This window comes from Sapajus apella, unplaced genomic scaffold (genome assembly GCF_009761245.1).
Source record: "Sapajus apella isolate SASKATOON/1434 unplaced genomic scaffold, GSC_monkey_1.0 scaffold51, whole genome shotgun sequence".
NCBI classification, from domain to species: domain Eukaryota; kingdom Metazoa; phylum Chordata; class Mammalia; order Primates; family Cebidae; genus Sapajus; species Sapajus apella.
The window spans coordinates 14,935,283-14,958,127 of NW_022436991.1; the positions used below are offsets into that span (position 1 = coordinate 14,935,283).

Here is a 22,845-nt window from a genome sequence, read left to right on the forward strand (position 1 = left end):
CAGCCTCAGGAGGGGAGGAGGCAGCCTCAGGAGGGGAGGAGGCCGGGACAGCCTCGGGAGGGGAGGAGGCAGCCTCAGGAGGGGAGGAGGCTGGGACAGTCTCAGGAGGCAAGGAGGCCTGGACAACCTCAGGCGAGAAGGCTGACTTCTTAGGAGTCAGAGAGACAGAATATGGAGCAATCCTGGGAGAAAGGTTCCTAGAGGCTACTGGAAAAGTCTGGGTCCTAGAGGAGGAGGGGGATGAGGAGAGAGAAGCTGAGGTGAGCCCTTTCCCCAAACAGGCCCAGGCCCTGGGCACTGAGAGAATGGAAGAGGCCGCTGAGAGCCAGACAGCAGGGAGGGAGGCTGCTGAAGGCCAGGAGGCAGGGGAGAGCTTTGAGGGTCAGGCTGACCAGCGTGGGAAGGTGGCTGAGGGGAGTCGGCACTTGGAGATCAGGGCTGACCGGGCCGGGCTGGAGGAGGTGGTACAGGCAGAGGAGGCCCGGGAGGAGAGAGTGAGCGGCGGGGACCCAGCGGCTGAGCTGCCCTCGGATGGAGAGGTTGAAGGAGCTGCTGACTTGGAGGCAACCCCAGAGGCCAGGCCTGAGGAGGAGCTCACAGGGGAGGAGAGTGAGGCAGCCCAGAGCAGCTGCAGCGCCCTGGGGGCGGAGTGGGGTGGCCTCACACACAGGGTCTCCAAAGGCCAGGAGCCTGAGCTGATGGGGGGCGCCCAGACCCCAACCAAGCAACCCGAGGAAGGGTGGGCAGGTGAGGCGGAGCTCTGGGGAGCTCTCACCCTGAGCAAAGAGCAGAGGAGCCTGGAGGCAGGTCCCAGGCTCGTGGGGTTTGTAAAGCCCGAGGCCTCCGAGGCCTTCCCAGGGAATACCCAGGAGGAAGCGGCCCAGGGTGAGCAGCGGGAGGAGGAGGCTGCAGGAGACCAGACCCCGGAGGCTGAGGCCGAAGGAGACCGAGAGTCTGAACTGCCAGAAGTCCCAGAGGCAGGTGGGGAGGGGCCGGCATCCAAACACACGGGGTGTGGAATTGAGGAGGGAGAGACGTGTGACTCAGAGAACCAGGAGCTGCACGGAAGCACAGGGGCAGACTCAGGGCCGGGCCGGTCACTGGGAGAGGCCTATGCCCGGGAAACCAAGGATGGGGAGGCGGAGGCCGACGGAACGCCTGGGGGAGGCTGGAGGCTGCAGGCGGCAGCTGTGGGCCTCCATGGCCATGAGGACACACAGACTGGCTCCGTGGCTGCTGAGATTATGGGGGGTGAGGTGGTCCCAGACGTCAGCGCTGCTGGTGCTGGTGAAGCTTTGGAAGGGGCGCTTGGACGAGGATGGGACTCGAAAGAAAGGGAGGAGGCAGCGGTGGGAGAGGATGCAGGCGGGCAGGAGTTTGGCCTGGAGGGGTCAACAGAAGAAGAGGTGGCTGACAGAGGTGGCCCAGCAGAGGCTTTTGAGGCCAGGGAGGGAGAGCGTGGGAGAGGGCGGGTAGAGGCCGGGGAATCTGCAGGTGCAGAGGACAGCTGTGGGCTGGATGGTGTGGGTTCCCACACAGCGAGGGCAGAGGGGACAGGAGCCATGGTGGAGGCTGGGGGGCTTTTAGAAGAGTGGACACTGTTGGAAGAAGAGGCCGCTGGATGGCAGGAGAGAGAACAGGAGCGGGAGGACAGTAAGGGGCGGCGTGGGGATCACAACCCCGAGGGAGAGCCACCAAGGCTCCTCGATGCAGAGGGTCTCACGGTGACCGGGGGCCAGAGGGCAGGGGCCGAGGAGACTGAGCCAGAAAGCCTGGAGGACATCAGGGTCCAGGAGGAATGGCCAACATGCCAAGCCCCTGCAGAAGCTGCACCGGGGTCACTTGGGAATGCGGAGACAGCTGAGGCCATCGGCAGTGCCAGAGGAGGTGCTGCCAGCAGCTGGAGCGAGGTGAGGGCTCCTGATGGGGTCTGGCAGGGACCGAGTGGAATCCCCAAGCTGGCCCCATGGTCCTCCATGCCCCTTTTCCTGCAGGCTCTGCTCCCCGGATCCCTCCTAGATGTCTCTGTCCCAAGGAGCCGCGTGCATCTCTCGAGAAGCTCCTCGCAGCGTCGCTCGCGGCCCTCTTTTCGTCGGACCCTGGTCCTGGAGCAGCAGGAGGAGCCCCCAGTCCCCAACCCTTCCGAGGAGGAGGAGCCGTCAGCCCCTGAGCAGAGACTCCTCCAGCCGGAGGAACCCCCCAAGCCAAGCGCTCTGAGGCATGATGGGACCCCGGTGCCAGCCAGGAGAAGGCCCCTGGGACACGGGTAGGCACAGGGTGACTCAGCTAGGGTGGGGAAGAGACCTTGGGCATCTGGGGAGCCATTCTCACGGATCCAACTTCTGCCTCCAGGTTTGGCCTCGCACACCCTGGCATGATGCAGGAGCTGCATGCCCGTCTGGGCCGGCCCAAGCCCCAGTGACTGAGACCTGGCACCCTGGAAGGCGAGTGGGGACCAGAAGCCTCACTTGGACGCCACTGAGCCCTGCTCCCTCTGCCACTGTGGATGCACCCTCTCCGCCCTCTGGGCCTCAGCGTCTTGGTGTATCATTCATGGGGCAGGCAAAACCAGATGTCTGGGAAGACCTTGAACTTGAGTGTGATTCTCCAGTGCAGGCTGGTGGACCACCTACCCCACTGAGACCACCTCTCAGCATTCCTGCCCTGGTTCCTCCCTAACCTGAGTCAGTTGTCTGGACTGCAAGGAGGCCAGGGACAGGGTCTCACGCCTGTCACCCCAGAGCTTTGAGGCACCAAGGTGGGAGGATCACTTGAGACCAGGAGTTTGAGACCAGCCTGGGCAACATAGCAAAAGACCCCATCTTTTAAAAACAAAATTAAAAAATAGACTGCAAGGAAGACTGAGAGGGAACAGAGATCATTCTCCATACAGGCATCCCTCTCTGACTCCCGCTCCCTAACCCACCTCCCTGCACCATGACCCTCAGAACTGGGTGGGGTAACACAGACCTCTGGAGTCAAGGCCAGTCCAAAGGAAAGCGGTTAGGAGGGCGTAAGGAGCACCCTTCAGAGTCAAAGACCAGCTGCCTTGAGCTTCCAAAATGGTAGCTGAGAACTCTGCTGGTTACTGTGGCAACTGCCTGGCTGAGCAGGACATAGTAGGGAAGGTGGACCAGGGACCCCAAAAATGTAGGAGCAGAGAGGGGTTCAGGATGGTTAGAGGTTGCTGACCCCATTCCACGCTGCGTTGCCCTCTGGGTGTCAGGCAGCCCTTCCCCGAAGAGAAGTGGAGGCCAGGGGTGGGTAAGAGTGTTTTATTAGGCACCCAGCATCCCTGGAGGACCAGCAGGCCCCGAGACAATAAATAAACCATCATCTTCCTAAACAATAAATAAGTATCCAGGAAATAAATAGCTGGCGAGGACTGGAGGGGCTTTCGGTTAGCGGGTAGCGCCTGGGGCAGCAGGCTGGAACAGCCTTGCGTTGTCCAAGGCTGATGATGCGGAGGCTGCCCTGACGCCAAGACTCCAATCCTAAAGTCCTAAAGGGTGAGGGGCAGGGGGCTAAGAAGTCACCCGATCAGGGCTGGGGGCCCAGTGTTGGGAACCCCAGGGCTCGGACTGGGTGCCCGGCCTTGGACAGCAACAGCAAGTCCCGCACGGCCCGACATAAGACGAGCTCCAAGGAGTGCAGCAGGCGGTAGGTGGAGAGGAGCTGGGGCCAGGACACCTGTGCCGGCACCTGCGAGGCACTGCCCAGTGCCCCTGGCAGCAGCCCCTTCCCTTCCTCCTCCTCTTCCTCCTCCTCTTCCAGGAGGTGAAATCCTGCAGCCCGCATCTGTGGGGAGAGACCATGGGTCAGGGAGGGGCCAGGCAGAGAACTGGAGTGAATCCTCATTCCCTATTCGTGCCTAGCGGCTCCTAATGACATCAGTGACCATAAGGTCAGGATTTCCCCGGGACATTCCCTACGTGATCTTCCATGATGTCACCTGCTAGCGCATTCTGCTTGATCTTTTGGTTTGAGAAAATGGAAGTCAAGGAGCATGAGGATGCTCACAGAGCTAGGTCACCCCAAGGATGGCCCTGGGGGTGTGGCTCAGGAAGTTTCTCTCTGCTGTTAAGGTTGCTCCTGGGTCGGGCCAACAACAGGCAGAGGGCAGAGGGTGACGTAGCTCAGTTTCCCTGCTGCTTGCTCTTTCCTTTTTTTTTTTTTTTTTGAGATGGAGTCTCACACTGTTGCCGGGGCTGGAGTGCAATGGTATGATCTCGACTCACTGCAACCTTCACCTCCTGGGTTCAAGCGATTCTCCTTCCTCAGCCTCCTGAGTGGCTGGGATTACAGGCATCCGCTACCATGCCCAGCTAATTTTTTGTATTTTTTTTTAGCAGAGATGGGTTTCACTATGTTGGCCAGGCTGGTCTTGAACTCCTGACCTCGCGATCCACCCGCCTCAGCCTCCCAAAGTGCTGGGATTGCAGTTGTGAGCCACTGTGCCCTTCCTCTCCCCTTCCCTCTCCTTCCCTCCCCTTCTGTTCCCTCCCCTCCTCTCCCCTTCCCTTCCTTTCTGTCTCACTCTGTCACTCAGGCTGGAGTGCAGTAGCGCTATCTCAGCTCACTGCAACCTCTCTCTCCCCAGTTCAAGCAGTTCTCCTGCTTCAGCCTTTCGAGTAGCTGAGATTACAGACATGCACCACCACACCCAGATAATTTTTGTATTTTTAGAGATGGGATTTTACCATGTTGGCCAGGCTGGTCTCGAACTCCTGACCTCAAATGATCCACCCGCCTTGGCCTCCCAAAGTGCTGGAATTCCTGGCATGAGCCACCACACCTGGCCCTGCTGCTTGCATTTTCTATTCTCATTTCATTAAGGGTAAAATTCTGATTTCCCTTTGAAAGGTTCTGGAGGATCTGGGTGACGTCAGAGAATCAGAGGGAGAAGGGAAACAGGAGGCAGACGCTGTGCGGGGCACTCAGGACAAACCCCGAGTGACCTCACAGCCCAATGGCCTCCTGTTCAAGATGGAGCCCCAGGAGAATTCAAAGATTAAGAGTGGCACCAGGGCCTGGTGCGGCTGCACACACACACACACACACACACACACTCTCTCTCTCTCTCTCTCTCTCTCATAGTCACTCACACTCACAGACCAACACACAGTCATGCTCACACTCACACTCAGAGCTACACACACACACAGTCACACTCTCACACTCACACTCACACTTACACAGTCATGCTAACACACAGAGCCACACACACTCACAGTCACACACTCAGTCACACTCACACTCACACTTATGGACTCACCCACTCACAGTCATGCTCACATGCACAGACCCACACGCTCACACACAATCACACTCACACTCAAGACCCCCCTCACACTCACTTGCACACTCATGGACTCACCCACTCACAGGCACAGACCCACCCACACACAATCACATTCACACTCAAGACCCCGACACTCATACTTATGGACTCACCCACTCACAGCCACGCTCACAGGCACAGACCCACCCACACACAATCACACTCACACACTCACACTCAAGACCCCCACACTCATATTTATGGACTCAACCACTCACAGCCACACTCACATGCTTACACTCTCACTCACACACACTCAGAACATGAGATCGCTGGATGAGCCAGCGAGTCTTCTTTTCTGGGGTGGCCGAGGGTGGCCGGGCTCTACCTGGAAGCGGAAGTGCCGCTGCAGATCCCGGAGGTCCAGCCTCATGGCCCACAGCTGCATCCTCTCTGTGTTGGTCCAGCGGCCCTGGGTCCCCAGCCCTCCCAGTAGGGCATGGAAGGGCTGAAGTGTGGTAGAGAGGAAGCAGAGGCGCTCTGGGTCCTGAAGGGCAGGGAGATGGTCAGGAAAGGCCCACAGGCCAAAGATGGCCACATCACACCCACCTCCTCCCTATCCGGGTCTCCTTCCCATTTCACACTCCAGCCTCCAATCCATCCCTGTAGCTCTTCCCAACCTGGGCCCAGCTCTGTCCCCATCCCATCCATCTCCACCGTCTGGGTCCTCTGCCCCATCTCCTCTTCCAGCTTCCCTTTCACTCCCATGCCCACGATCTTCTCCAACCCACCCTACCTAGTCCCCACAGCACCCTCCACCCGCAGCCCTGTGCCCTTCCCTCCTCTGCCATCCCATCCTACCTTCTGCCACGCGTTTCCATCCCATCTCCAGCCTCTTTCCCATTTCTAACCCCAACTCCATCCTTGCTCCATGTGCACAGTCACTCCTCCCATCTCCCCATCCCATCTCCAACTCCATTCCATTCCCTTCCCACCAGCAATCCCACCCCTTCTCCATCCGCTGCTTCATGTTCACCCTCATCTCCAACCTTCTCATCTCTGACTATCCGCAGTCTCTCCCCAGTGCCACCTCCACTCCCCCATGCTGCTGTGATCTCCACCTCCAGCCTCACTCTAGTCCTACGCCCGCCATATTCCACACCCAGCTCCACTCTGACCTCTTCCCAACCCCATTTCCTTATTCTAGCTTCATCTTTATTGTTTGTTTGTATGTTTGTTTAATTATGTATTTTGAGATGAAGTCTCGCTCTGTCGCCCAGGCTGGAGTGCAGTTGTGCGATCTCATCTCACTGCAACCTCTACCTCCTGGGTTCAAGCAATTCTCCTGCCTCAGCCTCCTGAGTAGCTGGGACTACAGGCCCATGCCACAACGCCTGGCTAATTTTCGTATTTTTAGTAGAGATGCGGTTTCTCCGTGTTGGTTGGGCTGGTCTCGAACTCCCGACCTCAGGTGATCCATCTGCCTCAGTCTCCCAAAGTGCTGGGATTACAGGTGTGAGTCACTGCTCCCAGCTAATTATTGTATTTTTTTTTTTAGCAGAGATGGGTTTTTTTCCTGTTGGCCAGGCTGGTCTTGAACTCCTGACCTCAGGTAATCAGCCCGCTTCAGCCTCCCAAAGTGCTGGGATTACTGGCATGAGCTACCACGCCTGGTTGTTTATTTATTTTTTTGAGACAAGGTCTCTCTCTGTCACCCAGACTGGAGTGCAGTGGCATGATCATAACTCATTGCAGCCTCTAATTCCTGAGCTCAAGCCATCCTCCCACGTCAGCCTCCTGAGTAGCAAGGACCACAGGGGTGTGCACTATCATGCCTGGCTAACTCTTAAAGTTTTTCTGTAGAGATAAAGTCTCTCTATGTTGCTCAGGCTGGTCTTGAACACTTGGCCTCAAGCAGTCCTTCACCTCAGCTTCCCAAAGCACTGGGTTTATAGGTGTAAGTCACGGTGCCTGGCTTTCATCTTTATGTCCAATGACATACTTGACCTCATCCAGGTTCTATCCCCAGTGCATCTCCGGCTCAATCTCCAGCCTCATCCTGCACCCTGGCCCCAGCCTATAGCGAGCTTCCCGCCCCACCCCACCCCACCAGCCCTCACTCACAGAGAGGCGGCGCCAAGCCTGGAAGGTCAGGGAAACACCGGGAAGCTGCTCTCCCAGGGGCAGGAGGTCCAGGTTCACTCCCGGCAGGTGAGATTCAGCCTGGGGGGCAAGGTCTGTTAGTGGGGGCCAGAAGGGATTGGGAATCTGCCCATGCCCAGCACCAGCTGCATTAGGAAGACTTACAAAGCGGTGGGCCTGGCCCCGAACCTCGGAGAGCAGCTTCCTGGCGAGATGCAGGCTGACGGTGAACTCCCTCTGCAGCTCCTGCAGGCTCAGCAGGGGCCTTCCTGGGGGCCTTGGGAATCCCCAGACACCAGCTTGCACCAGGAGCAAGGGAAGCAGCAACAGGCTGAGCCCTGGAGAGATGGGAGAGGGTGGGCAAGATGGGGAGAGAGCTTGAGAACTCGGGGGAAGGAAGGGAACACAGCTTTTCGGAGCGTGTGCTAGCTGTGAGCACGGTGCAGGCACTTTCGCCAGCATCATTTCACTGCCCCCTCAAAACCACAATAGAGGCCAGATGCAGTGACTCATGCCTGTAATCCCAACAATCTGGGAGGGCAAGGTGGGTAGATCACCTGAGGCCAGGAGTTCAAGACCAGCCTGGTCAACATGGCGAAATCCTGTCTCTACTAAAAAATACAAAAATTATTGGCCAGGCGCGGTGGCTCACGCCTGTAATCCCAGCACTTTGGGAGGCCGAGGCGGGTGGATCACAAGGTCAAGAGATCGAGACCATCCTGGTCAACATGGTGAAACCCCGTCTCTACTAAAAACTACAAAAAATTAGCTGGGCATGGTGGCACGTGCCTGTAATCCCAGCTACTCAGGAGGCTGAGGCAGGAGAATTGCCTGAACCCAGGAGACGGAGGTTGCGGTGAGCCGAGATCGCGCCATTGCACTCCAGCCTGGGTAACAAGAGCGAAACTCTGTCTCAAAAAAATAAATAAATAAATAAATAAATAAATAAATAAAATAAAATAAAAAAATACAAAAATTAGTCAGACATGGTAACGCACACCTGTAATCCCAACCACTCAGGAGGCTGAGGCATGAGAATCACTTGAGCCCCGGGAGGCGGAGGCTGTAGTGAGCTGAGATAACGCCACTGCACTCCAGACTGGATGACAGAGCCAGACTCTGTCTCAAAGAAAACAAAATAAAACCCCACAATGCAGCCAGCATGGCCCTCATATGGCATCTCCATATGGAGTGCCCAATTTTGTAGAAAGACCAGAAGCCTGATCCTTTTCTTTTTTTTAAACAGAGATCTGTTCCATCACTCAGGCTGGAGAGCAGTAGTGTGATCACAGCTCACTGTAGCCTTGAACTCCTGGGCTCAAATGATCCTTTTGCTTCAGCCTCTCCAGTAGCTGGGACCACAGGGACACACCACTGTGCCTAGCTAATTATTTCTTTTTTTTTATTTTTATTTTGTAGAGACAGGGTCTCACTATGTTGCCCAGGGTGGTCTTGAACTCCTGGCCTCAAAATATACTCCTGCCTCAGCCTTCCAAACTGCTGGGATCACAGGCATGAGCCACTGTGCCAGGACAGAGGCTGGATTTTGACCCCCATAAACTCCCTTAGCCAAATGCCTTTTCCAGTGAGCAACCTGCACAACCACTCGTGGCAGCCTCAGTGCTATTGTTCTCCCAATTTTTCGGATGAGACTCAGTGAGGATGACTTGCCCAAGGTCAAATAGCCAGAAGGTGGGGAACCAGGACTGGATTCCAGATTTTTCCAAGTGCAGAGCCCATGGGTTTTCCCCAGAGAATGCAGAGGGAGGCAGCCACCTGCCCCAGGAGTGGGCACATCATGTTCTGCCAGGGATTCCTTGGGCTCAGCCAGGCAGCTCTGATGGCTTGAACTGGCCATATGGTCCCCAAGGATGGGCTGGCAATGCCGGAGGCTCTATCCCAGGGAGTCAAAAGGACAGGTTGGTCCAGCCTCCACACGGCAGGTGGATCCTGGCAGGGGAAACTGCCTGGGGAGAATCGACAATATGGGAGTTTTTTTTTTTTTAAAAAAAAGACATAGTCTCACTCTGTCGCCCAGGCTGGAGTGCAGTGGCACAATCTTGGCTCACTGAAACTTTCACCTCCCGGGTTAAAGCGATTCTCCTGCCTCATCTGTAATCTCAGCAAGTAGCTGGGATTACAGGCATGTGCCACCACGCCTGGCTAATTTTTTTTAAATTTTTAGTAGAGACAGGGTTTTGCCATGTTGGCCAGGCTGATCTTGAACTCCTGATCTCAGGTGATCCACTCGCCTTGGCCTCCCAAAGTGCTGGAATTACAGACATGAGCCACTGCGCCCAGCCTAGAGTGGCTGAATTCTGAGTGTGCTTCCTGACCTGTTTTCCTGGAAAGAGGGGTAGGAGGTGGGGGCTCTAGGAAGAGGGCAGCATTCAGCAATTTCCCCCTCAGGGAAAGGAAATCTAGCAAGCACAAAAGTTACACAATTCTCCTCGAAACACAAACCAAAACTGGCCCGAAGTCCATCCTGCTCTCCCTTCTCTCCCTGCCTCTTCCCCGTCCTCTCTTGATCTCTAACCCCTGGGCTCTGCTCTTCTAAATGTCCCCTTGATAAAGGTGAAGGGGAGCTTCTAGGGACATCCACCTCCTTCATGGACTTCCAGGTATGGTGGGCAATGCCTAACCTAAGATCTCTGGCATTCAGACTCCCTGGCTCAGAGGCCACTCGGGCCCTCTGACAACCTGGAGATTTAAGGCAGAGTGGGGTTCTTCCTAGCTCAGTGCTGGGGACGGGAGTGGGTGCCCCTAGTCCCTGCTGGATCAAGCCCAACCATAAGTGAGTTTTGCCATCTCCTACCTGAGCTCTGGAGCCCCCAGACCCTCTCTTTACCCTCTATAGCCGATCCTGGATCGTTGGCTGTGGCCTTGGAAGGTTCTGCTTCTGTCATCCAGCCTTTGGTCCCTACCTGCCCTACATGGCATGTTACCTTCTCCTCTGCCTACTGCTCTGGTTCTAGCCCCTGAGTTCTGCGCCCCCAGCCGCAGATTAAACCTCCTTTCAAGCATCAAACTAAAGACCTTTGGCCCAGTGAAGCTGCTGCTGATGCCTTGGCCCCAGCGCCCCACTAGTGCCAGTGCCTCCTTCTGCTCTTCCTCCAGCCGGTCCCATCCTCAGTCTTAGCCAAGCTGTTTGGCTTCTGCTTATTCATTACAAACTCTTCATTGATCTGCCTAGACCTGGTCCTTGTCAAATCGCTGGTCCAACCCTCCCCATTCCCAGTAGCCAAGGCTTCTTTCCCATCCTTTGCCCGGCCCTGGGTCAAACCACCACCCCACTGCCCCAGGGCCCCACCCAGTTACGCTAGCCTCCTTCCCATCCTATAGCCAGCCGAGTCCTCAGTCTTGGTCAAGTTGCTGCTCTCAGCTCTCAGCCCCCATCTGCACCAGCCAAGCTCATCCATCCTCTGCCCAAACTCAGCCAAGCCCCCCACCCCTGGCTTTAAACTCACGCCAGCCAAGGTCGCCTGCCATCTGGCCCATGCCGGGGCCCAGCCTCTTTGGTCAGCCATCTCCTGAGTAGGGGGGGTCTTATACTGGGGGCTGCGCCCAGTTTCACTTTCCGTCCTGCTTGTACTTTCAGCTTTGTGTTCACTCACTCTTCCCTTTCGCCACCCCTTGCTAAAATGGGGAAATGTAATTTCCCTTCCCGGAGGGGGTGGGAGATATGGTGGGGGGTGACAGGAAGCTGGGGTTTTGGGCCATCCAAGCTCCAGACCCACTGCTAAGCTCCCACGTCGAGCCCTGTCCTCAATGCCCACGCTTGGGTGAGCCATCCAGCCCTATTCACTGGTTGATCGCAGAGTCCCAAACCCCCTGCTAATTCTCAGCTCTGCCACCACCATCCTAGGGTCTCCTGTCCTTCCAAAGATGGATGGCCAGGTAAGGGGATTGGCCCACCTGAGGGAGCCCGGGAATTGAGTCATCTGACTCCCTTACGGCTTACCAGATGGCCGACGGAGGTGGCGCAGAGAGTCAGTGCTCAATGGGTGGCTGCATGCACTTTTGCATGGGGCCAGGCAGAGGCTCAGTGTGATGGTGGGATTGGGGCTCAGTTTGTAACCACAGTCAGGGCTGGATAAAACCAGGTCTGAGGCCATGTCTGGAACTAGGGTTAGGGCTTCCTTCAGGGCCAAGGGCTCTGTCTCCATCTTTAACCAGAGTCAGATATAGGATTTGAGTTCAGCCTATAATCAGGATCAGGACTCAGTCTACAGCTGAACTCACAACCTAGTCCAGGGCCAATGTTCCTGCTGTGTCTGGTTTAGGATCAGAGCTACTGGTGACCTGGGGCTTTGCCTGCAGCCTGTAGGGTTGGGTCTAGAGTTTGGTCTTTGGCCAAGGTGCTGACTGGCGCTGTGGCTGAGCTGGGAGGAGGGGGGGTCCAGGTTTTGGCTGGGATGAGAGCTCAGGCAGTCACCAGGATTGGGGCTCAGCCTGTGGCCAGGCTCGGGTTGACTGAGGTCAGGATCAGGGCTCAGCCAGGTCCCAGAATAATCTTGGTGTTTCTGCTCTGTAGAGACCATGATCAGGGCTGGGCCGCATGGACCACAGATCTCCCTTCCAGCACAGCCCCGCCCTCAGCCCCGCCCTGGATTTCCCATCTTCAAGGAGAGGATGGGGTTTCTTGGTCTTCCCCGAGAACCACTGCTGCCACTTTCTTTTTAGGATGTGTGGGGTTTCCCTGCCGGGTCCCTGTTGTGAGATAGAAACCAGGGGGGTTTCCTCTTCCTGTTCTCTGCCTCCTCAGCCTCCCTGGGCACTGCCCACCAGGCCACGTGGGAACGAGTGCGCCAGGGAAATACCAGCATTTGCCGAGGGAGCAGTCCCGCAGGCCCCCCGGGGGAGCAGTCCCTCAGGCCACCAAGGGAGCAGTCCCACAGCCCGCTGGAGCTGGACAGGGAAGTGGGGCTGGAGCCTCCGGAGTCCAGACAGTTTCCCCCTGCAGCACCTCCTAGTGGTGCCAGCTCACTCCCCGGCAGCCCATGCAGCTGGGGCTCCAGTATCTGGAGACAGAAGGTGAGGGCAGACAGAGGCCTGGCATGTCTTTAGCTCGTCCCCGAGTCCTGCTGTCATCCTGGAGGCATGCCACCTGCTCATCCCCTTGACCACACTGAGCCTCCCTTCGGCTCTCTCCACTGCCCCTCCCAACCTCTGCTGTCACCCAGAACTGCCTTACTTCTCAAATCTTGAATCCCAGCTGGGTGACGTGGCTCTCACCTGTAATCTCAGCACTTTGGGAAACTGAGGTGAGAGGATCCCTTGAGGCCAGGAGTTTCAGACCAGCCTGGGCCACATAGCAAGACCCCATCTCTATTAAAAACAAATAAGACCAGGCGCAGTGGCTCACACCCGTAATCCCAGGGCTTTGGGAGGCCGAGGCAGGTGGATCACTTGAGGTCAGGAGTTTGAGACCAGCCTGGCCAACATGGTGAAACCCTGTCTTTACTAAAAATACAAAAATTAACCAGGCATAGTGGTGGGCAGCTATAATTCCAGCTACTCAGGAGGCTGAGGCAGGAGAATCCAGTTTGAACCCAAGAGACAGAGGTTGCAGTGAGCTGAGATCACTCCACTGCACTCTAGCCTGGGTGACAGAGCAAGACTCCATCTTGAATAAATAAATAATAAAATAAAAGCCAGTGGCCGGGCTCAGTGGCTTACGCCTGTAATCCCAGCACTTTGGGAGGCCGAGGCAGGTAGATCACCTGAGGTCAGGAGTTCGAGACCAGCCTGACCAACATGCTGAAAATCCATCTCTAAAATAATAAAATAAAATAAAAAATAAAAAGAAGAAAGAAAAAAAGTTAACCAATCACGGTAGTGCACACCTGTAGTCCCAACTACTTGGGTGGCTAAGGCGGGAGGATCACTTGAGTCCAGGAGTTGGAGGCTGCAATTAGTGAACTAGGATTGCACCAGCACACTCCCGCCTGGGCGACAAAGCTAGATCCTGTCTTTAAAAGAAAGGGTAGGAGGTGGTTGGCTGGGTGCTGTGGCTCACGCTGGTAATTCTAGCACTATGGAAAGCCGAGGTGGGAGGATCACTTAAGGCCAGGAGGTCAAGGCCAGCCTGGGCAACATAGTGAGACCCCTATCTCTAATTTAAAAAAAAGTCTTAAACTCCATCTTCTCTTAGGGCTCCCTGACACGCCCCCATCCCTTGCTGCTCCTCTAACTTTTTTTTTTTTTTTTTTGAGATGGAGTCTCTCTCTGTTGCCCAGGCCAGAGGGCAGTGGCACGATCTTGGCTCACTGCAATCTTTGACTCCCAGGTTCAAGCGATCCTCCCACCTCAGCCTCCCGAGTAGCTGGGATTATAGGTGTGTGCTGCCACACCCAGCTAATTATTTTTATTTTTATTTAATTTAGTTTTATTTTTGAGACAAGAATCTTGCTTTGTCACCCAGACTGGAGTTCAGTAGCATGACCTTGGCTCACTGCAACCTCCACCTCCTGGGTTGAAGTGATTCTCGTGCCTCAGACTCCCAAGTAGCTGGGACTTCAGGCACATACCACCACATCTGGCTGAGTTTTGTATTTTTAGTAGAGACGGGATTTCACCATGTTGACCAGGCTGGTTTCGAACTCCTGGCCTTAAGTGATCTGCTCGACTCAATGTCCCAAAGTGCTGGGATTACAGGTGTGAGCCACCGAGCCTGGTCTGTATTTTTAGTAGAGACAGAGTTTCACCATGTTGGCCAGGCTGGTCTCAAACTCCTAACCTCAATCAATCTGCCCACCTCGGCCTCCCAAAGTGCTGGGATTACAAGCATGAGCCACCGCACCTGGCCTCTTCTCTTCTTAACCTGGCTGCAGCCAATGCGTCCAGCCTCACACCTCATCCTCACCCTGTGCCAGCTCCAGCAACTTGCTGCTTCAACTCGTGAATGTGATGAGCCCCCTGGTGCTTCCTGGCCCTTGTGGAAACTCCTCTCTGCCTGGAGTGTCCTCTCTTCCAATCTCTGCACTATACCCATTGTCTCTGGCTGCCCCGCTGAATGGCTATCCTTGTCTTGTCTCAAATGAACATTTCACTTTTACATCTTTTTTTACATTTTTTTTTTTTGAGGTGGAGACTCACTCTATCACCCAGGCTGGAGTGCAGTGGCACAATCTCAGCTTACTGCAACCCCCATCTCCTGGGTTCAAGCAATTCTCCTACCTCAGCCTCCTGAGTAGTTGAGATTACAAGTGCCCGCCACCACACCCAGCTAATTTTTGCATTTTTAGTAGAGATGGGGTTTCACCACATTGGCTAGGCTGATCTCAAACTCCTGACATCAAGTGATCTGCCGGTCTCGGCCTCCCAAATTGCTGGGATTACTGGTGTGAGTCATTGCACCCGGCCCTTTTTTTACATTTTTAAACATTTTTTTCACTTTTGCATTTTTTTAATTAAAAAATTATTTATTTTCTTAGTTTTGTAGAGACCGAGTCTTGCTCTGTTGCCCAGGCTGGAGGCGGTGATGCAATCACAGCTCACTGAGGGCTCAAGCAATCCTCCCACTCAGCCTCCTGAGGAGCTGGAACTACAGGTGTGTGCCACCACGCCTGGCTAATTTTTTTAACTATTTGTAGAGACAGGGGTCTTGCTATGTTGCCCAGGGTGGTCTCAAACTCCTGGCTTCAAGTGACCCTCCTGCCTTGGGCTTCCCAAAGCGCTGGGATTCCAGGCATCAACACACCTGGCCCAATTTACTTTTCTGACTGTTTCCATTGATTAGAATACAGGTTCCACAAGCCGGGTGGGTCTTGGCCTATGAGCTGAAGCTTGGGTTAGGCCAGCAGAAAATGGAAGGAATGTAGCAACGGATAAGGACGGAGAGAAGGGAAATCGGGAATCCTGGGATGTAGACTCCTGTGTGTAGCCATCCCTTCTGTTCACGCCAGGGGAGTCACTGGCCTGCTCTGGACTTCATTTTCCTCATTGAAAAGTGAGAGCAGCCTGGGAGTAGTGGCTCATGCCTGTAATCCCAGCACTTTGGGAAGCCGAGGTGGGAGGATCACTTGAGCTCGGGAGCTCAAGACCAGCCTGGGCAACACAGCAAGTCCTTGTTTCTACTGAAAACGAAAAAAAATGGCTGGGCGCGGTGGCTCACGCCTGTAATCCCAGCACTTTGGGAGGCTGAGGCAGGTGGATCGCGAGGTCAGGAGTTCAAGACCAGCCTGGCCAATATAGTGAAAGCCCATCTCTACTAAAAATACAAAAATTAGCCAGGCATGGTGGCACGTGCCTGTAATCCCAGTACACGGGAGGCTAAGGGTAGGAGAATTGCTTGAACCCGGGAGGTCGCAGTGAGCGGAGATCGTGCCACTGCATTCCAGCCTAAGTGACAGAGCCAGACTCCTTCTCAAAAAAAAAAAAAAAAAAAAAATTAGCTGGGCGTGGTTGTGCTCACCTGCAATCCCAGCTACTCTGGAAGCTGAGACGGGAGGATCGCTTAAACCCAAGAGGTCAAGGTTGCATGAGCCATGATCCCACCACTGCACTCCAGCCTGGGTGAGGGAGTGAGACCCTGTCTCTAAATAAATTAAGAAATAAATAAAAAAGAAAAGTGATAGCAAAACAATATTATTACACAGGGAAATTAAAATCTGAACAACAACAACAACAAAAAAAGAGAGAGAGAGAGAGAAGAAAAGAACCATGCACCAATTTTTGGGTTATTTTCCAACTTCTGTTATAGCTCTGACCCTGTGGGGCACTCCGTGGGGTTGGCTGGGAATCTTGAGCTCGGGGGCAGGAGTTGGAGGCCTCAGATGTGATGAGGATGGAGTCAGCGAGGGGAAGTCTTGTTCAAGGTCACAGAGTTGATCGGTAGCAGAAGGAAGACTGGAACTCGAGTCCCCTATTTTCAGCATGGGCCAGTGCGGGGAATCCCTGCACTTTCGTGATGTCAGCTGCAAGGCCTGGAACTAAGCCCTGGGTTAACAAGATGCTTTCGTGCAGACAGGAAGGCTGGAGAAGGTAAAGCCAGGCTGCAGCGGAGGTCTCGCCTCAGTGACTCCCGAGCACAGAAGGTGAGACCCTGAGGCTACGACAGCTCCTGTTCCCCCAAGAAAGGCGCTGTGGTTGAGACCCACAGCCCCTGGACCTCTGATTCCTGGACCTCCTTCCCTGTATGTCCACACACCTCACGCCACATGGCCTGGACAGTGCCCGGATTTCTCCAGCAGTGTGCACTCAGACAGCATCCAGAGGCTTGTGTGTCCAGCCTGCTCCTGCCTACCTTAGGGACTGCCCCTAAGTGGTTTTTGTTGTTGTTATTTTCTTTCTTTCTTTTTTTTTTTTTGAGATGGAGTCTCACTCTGTTACCCAGGCTGGAGTGCAATGGCACGATCTTGGCTCACTGCAACTTCTGCCTCCTGGGTTCAAGCGATTCTTCTGCCTGAGCCTCCCGAGTAGCTTAGATTCCAGGCGTGCGCTACCACACTCAGCTAATTTTTGTATTTTTACCAGAGACGGGTTTTCGCCATGTTGGCCAGGCTGGTCTCGAACCTCAGGTGATCCATCCACCTCAGCCTCCCAAAGTGGTGGGATTACAGGCGTGAGCCATTTTGTCCAGCCTGCCCTTAAGTGTTGTACCTGTCATGGGACCAATGACCCAGGAAGGAGGGCCTGGAGAGGGGAAAGGGCTTCTCTCCCTTGGTCTTACCACTTTTTTCCTTGTAACAGGGGTGCCAGGTGCCCCATACTCTAACAGCCATGGCAGGTACCTGGGGAGGGCTGAGAGGAAGACGGCAAGGGGCCACATAAATGACCTGTGAATGCAAGCCTGGGAAGACTGAGTTCTGAGGGTGTGGGAAGGTGAGAGGCCAGGTCTGTTGCATTCAGAGAAGGAAGAACTTGCAGGAGGCAGGGGCTTCAGAGGAAAAACACCAACCTGCACATGAAAAGTCCCAGTTCAATTCTGCTGGGCTCTGCCACTTCCTGTGTGTGCCGGCTTGGGCAAGATGGTCACACTCTCTGGGCTTCAGTTTCCTCTTCTGTCAAAGGAGGCCTATACTCCCAGGATGAACTTGGGGCCAGGTGCAGTGGCTGAAGCCTGCAATCCCAGCACTTTAGAAGGCTGAGGTGGGTGGATCACCTGAGGTCAGGAGTTTGAGACCAGCCTGGCCAACATGGCGAAACCCCATCTCTAGTAAAAATTAAAAAAAAAAAAAAATTAGCCAGGCATGGTGGCGGGTACCTGTAATCCAAGCTACTAGGGAGGATGAGGCAGAAGAATTGCTTGAACCAGGAGGTGAAGGTTGCAGTGAGCTGAGATCACGCCACTGTACTCCAGCCTGGGCAACAGAGGAAGATTCTGTCTTTTTTTTTTTTTTTTTTTTTACTAAAAAGATGAACTTGGGCCGGGCGCGGTGGCTCACGCCTGTAATCCCAGCACTTTGGGAGGCCGAGGCGGGTGGATCATGAGGTCAAGAGATCGAGACCATCCTGGTCAACATGGTGAAACCCCGTCTCTACTAAAACTACAAAAAATTAGCTGGGCATGGTGGTGCGTGCCTGTAATCCCAGCTACTCAGGAGGCTGAGGCAGGAGAATTGCCTGAACCCAGGAGGCGGAGGTTGTGGTGAGCCGAGATCGCGCCATTGCACTCCAGCCTGGGTAACATGAGTGAAACTCCGTCTCAAAAAAAAAAAAAAAAAAAAAAAAGATGAACTTGGGAGTGGTCATGGGTCCAAGTACACCCAGCTGAGTCAGGAGCCAAACAGACCTCTGTCCCTCCCCTCAGAGCTCCAGCACCTCCCAGTGTGTGACCTTGATCAACGCCTGGGGCCCCTCTGTGTTTGTCGGTTTATCTGCCAGGTGAGGATGATACTTACTCATGGCAGCTGGAGAGGACCTGCTGTGACCATTTGCATCTAAAATGGCCCTACCACTGAAGAGCTCTGTGATCTCAGGCAAGTTACTCAACCTCTCTGTGCCTCAGTTTCATCACCTAGAATGTGAGGGAAATAACACAAATGCATACAACTGCTTAGAGGATTCGGTGAGCTACTGAGCGTAAAGCACTTAGAACAGGGCCTGATCTGTGATAAGACCCAGGTTTTAGCTGTTATTAGTAGCACAAGGCCTGACCTACAGGAATTCTTGAGACTCGTCAGTTGCCATACATAAATACAAGGGAAAAAAAGAATTAGCTGGGCTGGTGGCACATACCTGTGGTCCTAGCTACTTGGGAGGCTGAAGTGAGAGGACTGCTTGAGCCTGGGAGTTCAAGGCTGCAGTGAGCTGTGATTGCACCACTGCACTCCAGACTTGGTGATAGAATGAGACCCTGTCTCCCACCTCCCCCTGCAAAAAAAGACAAAGGAGAGCCACACAGGCAGAAGTGGATGGAGATGTAAGTCAGAGCAGAGTTCAGGCCAGAGGCAGAAATCTCAGGGGCCTGGCCGGTCAGGCCCTGGGCCAGGGTCTGTGCAGCCTCAGATGTGAGTCCCACTGGGTGGGACTCAGCTCCCAGGCCAGCTGGGTGGGGTGGGCTCTACCCCAAGTGCCGCTTGCATTCAGGAGCCCTCACCCTGCACGGCGGCAGGCGTATCAGCCTCTCTGGGAGGAGGACATAGACAGGCTGAGCCCTAGGACAGGCCCTGCCCAGGGTCTGAGAGGGGTGGCAGGCCCTGGACTGACATGCCTGGTCCTCCAGTGGCCCCCAGCTCCTGGGCTACTACAGGTCCCCATGCCTGTCCCAGCGCCCTTAGCTGGCTGCCTCCCCAGGGGCTCAGTCACTCCTGACCGTCAAGTCCTGTCCTGTGGAACACCTAGGCGAGTGCATCATTTACTCTTCAGGAAGAGGACACACCCTAGAACATGTGCCTACTCGCTGCTAATATTTTTACATATTGGTTGATTTGTACAAAAGAATCTATGGGCTGGGTGTGGCGGCTCACGCCTGTAATCCCAGCACTTTGGCAGGCAGAGACGGGCAGATCACTTGAGGTCAGGGGTTGGAGGCCAGCCTGGCCAATGTGGTGAAACCTCGTCTCTACCAAAAATACAAAAATTAGCTGGGCGTGGTGTCTCACACCTGTAATCCCAACTACTCAACAGGCTGAGGCAGGAGAATCGCTTGAACCCGGGAGTTGGAGGTTGCAGGATCCCACCACTGCACTCCAGCCTGGGTGACCGAGCGAGACTCCTCAAAAAAAAAAAATCTATGAACCATGCACGTTTCTGCCCCCCCGCCACCACTTTGCTTCCTCGGCCTCGGTTCTGGTTTTGGGTCTCAATGGGCTGCCTGCAGGATTTGCTCCCTAATTCCCATGGCTCCCTATTCCTTTTCTTTCTCCTTTTTTTGAGCAAAACCTGTCTCAGGGTTTTGCTCTGTCACCCAGGCTGGAGTACAGTGGCACAGCCTTGATCTCCTGTGCTCAAGTGATCCTTTTGCCTTAGCCTCACCTTAGCTAGGACCGCAGGCATGTACCACCATGCCAGGTTAAATATTTTATTTTTTGTGGTCTTACTGTGTGGGTCTTACTATGTTGCCCAGGCAGAGGCTGTAAACTCTCAGGCTCAAGTGATCCTCCTGCCTTGGCCTCCCGAACTGCTGGGATTACAGGTGTGAACCACTGTGCCTGGCAAGAATTTTTTTTTTTTCTCACACAGTGTTTCCCTCTGTCACCCAGGCTGGAGGGCAGTGGCAAAATCATAGCTCACTGCAGCCTCGACCTCCTGGGCTTAAGCGGCAAGAATCTTGATTGTTATTTACTTTGAGCTCCTAGATCCAACCACTTCTGAAGCAGTTACTTCTGAAATGTTCAGTTTCATGAGTCAACCTTGATTTTTTGTTAAGCTAGTTAGATTTTTTTCTATCACTTGCACTAGATGTTCCCCCCATTTTGATCTACTCTTCTAAATTAATTTTCTAATGTTAAAAATCCAACTAGGGGCCGGGCGCGGTGGCTCACGCCTATAATCCCAGCACGTTGGGAGGCCCAGGCAGGTGGATCATGAGGTCAAGAGATCGAGACCATCCTGGTCAACATGGCGAAACCCCGTCTCTACTAAAAATACAAAAAAAAAAAAAAATTAGCTGGAGATGGTGGCGCACGCCTGTAGTCCCAGCTACTCAGGAGGCTGAGGCAGGAGAATTGCTTGAACCCAGGAGGCGGAGGTTGTGGTGGGCCGAGATGGAGCCATTGCACTCCAGCTTGGGCAACAAGAGTGACACTCCGTCTCAAAAAAAAAAAAAAAAAAAAAAATCCAACAAGATAGGCTGGGCGCAGTGCTCATGCCTGTAATCCCAGCACTTTGGGAGGCCGAGACAGGCAGATTGCTTGAGGCCAGGAGTTCAAGACCAGCCTGGCCAACATAGTGAAACCCTGTCTTTACTAAAAATACACAAATAATTAGCCGAGTGTGGTGGGCACCTGTAATCCCAGCTACTCAGGAGGCTTAAACCAGAAGGCGGAGGTTGTAGTGAGCCGAGATCGCATCACTGCACTCTGGTCTGGGCAATTGAGCAAGATTCTGTCTCAAAATATATATATATATATATTTAGACTAGATAAAGAAATCATAGCCAGGCACAGTGACTCACACCTGTAATCCCAGCAATTTGGGAGGCCGAGGGGATTGGACTACTTGAGGTCAGGAGTTTAAGACCAGCCTGGCCAACATGGCGAAACCCCATTTCTTCTTAAAAAAAATACAAAATTAGCCGGGTGTGGTGGCATGCACCTATAGTCCTAGCTACTCAGGAGGCTGAGGCAGGAGAATCACTTGAACCTAGGAGGTAGAGGTTGCAATGAGTTGAGATCATGCCATTGCACTCCAGTCTGGGTGACAGTGCGAGACTTCATCTCAAAAAATAAAAAATCATGACAAAGTCAAACAGTATGATATAGTGGAAAGAGTACTGTGTCAGAAGCCAGCAGCAAGGGCAATTTAGATAGAAAAGTGTCAGTATTTCAGTCAATATTTGCTGAGCACCAACTCAGTATGCCCCAGTCATTGTTCCAGGCACTGGAGATGCAGAGGCGAATGAAGCTGATACAAAGCTCTGTGTGTTTATATTGAATAATGTAAAATAACCACTAAAATATAATCTAATGCTTATATGTGCCAGGCACTTCTCAACTATTAACTTATTTAATCTCACAATAGGCTGAATGCTGTGCCTCACATCTGTAATCACAGCATTTTGGGAGGCCCACTGGGAAGGATCACTTGAAGTCAGGAGTTCGAGACCAGACTGGCCAACATGGTGAAACCCCATCTCTACTAAAAATGCAAAAAAATTAGCCGGATGTGGTGGTGTGCACCTGTAGTCCCAGCTACTCAGAAGGCTGAAGCACGAGAATCACTTGAACCCAGAAGGTGGAGGTTGCTGTGAGCCGAGATTGTGCCACTGCACTCTAGCCTGGGTGACAGAGTGAAACTCTGTCTCAAAAATACATAAATAATATAAATAATAAATAAAATCCTCACAGTAGGCTATCTAATATCTAGGTTATTGCATGTTTTATCTACAAGTAATATTACTGTTCATGTTTTTTAATATTTTATTTTATTAATTTAATTTAATTTTATATTGTATTTTATTTTATTATTTTATTGTTTCCTGAGGCTGAAGCCAGGGCTGGGGCCAGGACTGGGGCTGGTTATGCTCATTTTATTCAAAAGATGAAACAGGTTCAGAGAGGTTAGGTGGCCTTCCCGGGGCCGCAGAGCTAGATTTCAACCCCAGGCAGTCCGGTCCAGGCTGGAGTACAGTGGTGTGATCTCGGCTCACTGCAATCTCTGCCTTCTGGGTTCAAGTGATTCTCCTGCCTCAGCCTCCTGAGTAGCTGGGATTACAGGCATGTGCCACCGTACCTGGCTAATTTTTGTATTTTTAGTAGAGACGGGGTTTCACCATGTTGGCCAGGCTGGTCTTGAACTCCTGACCTCGTGATCCACCTGCCTCAGCCTCCCAAAGTGCTGGGATTACAGGCATGAGCCACTGCACCTGGCCAGCTTTCTTAACTACTAACATCTCTGCCTGGTGTGGCAGCCAGCATTTACTGAGCCTCCCCTGTATGCCAGACACTGTTCTGGTGGTTTTCCATGCAAAACTTGTACACAGTAGCCCCCTGCATCTGAGGTTTCATTCTCTTCAGTTTCAGTTACTTCTGGTCAACTGTGGTCCCAAAATAGGTGATTCCGTGAGTTTCAAGTCAAGGCTAAGCTAAGAAAAGATAGGAAAATATATTACAATAAGATATTTTGAGAGAGAGAGAAACTACATTTACATAACTTTTATTACAGTATATTGTTACAATTATTCTATTATTACTTATTGTTGTTAATCTCTTACTGTATGTAATTTATACATCAGATTTTCCCATGGGGCCTGGCGCAGTTGCTCTCTCCTGTAATCCCAGCACTTTGGGAGGCCGAGGTAGATGGATCACCTGAGG

General features: G+C 53.4%; 2 protein-coding genes across 3 annotated transcripts in view; one reads left to right on the top strand and one right to left on the bottom strand.

Moving 5' to 3' along the window:
- APOBR (apolipoprotein B receptor) overlaps positions 1-2,876 on the top strand; it is a 4,408-nt gene extending 1,532 nt beyond the window's left edge. Inside the window, exons 3-5 of one of the 2 annotated variants that reach the window (XM_032243085.1) lie at positions 31-1,910; positions 1,995-2,266; positions 2,353-2,876. In XM_032243085.1, the coding sequence (XP_032098976.1) occupies positions 31-1,910; positions 1,995-2,266; positions 2,353-2,422 (2,222 nt within the window). In that variant the 3' untranslated portion in view covers positions 2,423-2,876. Of the gene's footprint in view, positions 1,911-1,994; positions 2,267-2,352 lie in introns of both variants that reach the window. The other variant, XM_032243082.1, reaches the window with a different exon arrangement.
- A 385-nt stretch (positions 2,877-3,261) lies between these two features.
- On the bottom strand, positions 3,262-12,712 carry IL27 (interleukin 27). Its single transcript, XM_032243092.1, has 5 exons — positions 10,891-12,712; positions 7,589-7,761; positions 7,406-7,504; positions 5,670-5,828; positions 3,262-3,798 (listed from the first exon to the last, which is right to left on the bottom strand). Exons 1-5 carry the CDS (start codon positions 10,919-10,921, stop codon positions 3,541-3,543), a joined length of 720 nt encoding a protein of 239 aa, XP_032098983.1. The 5' UTR covers positions 10,922-12,712; the 3' UTR covers positions 3,262-3,540.
- Between the last annotated feature and the right edge of the window lie 10,133 nt (positions 12,713-22,845).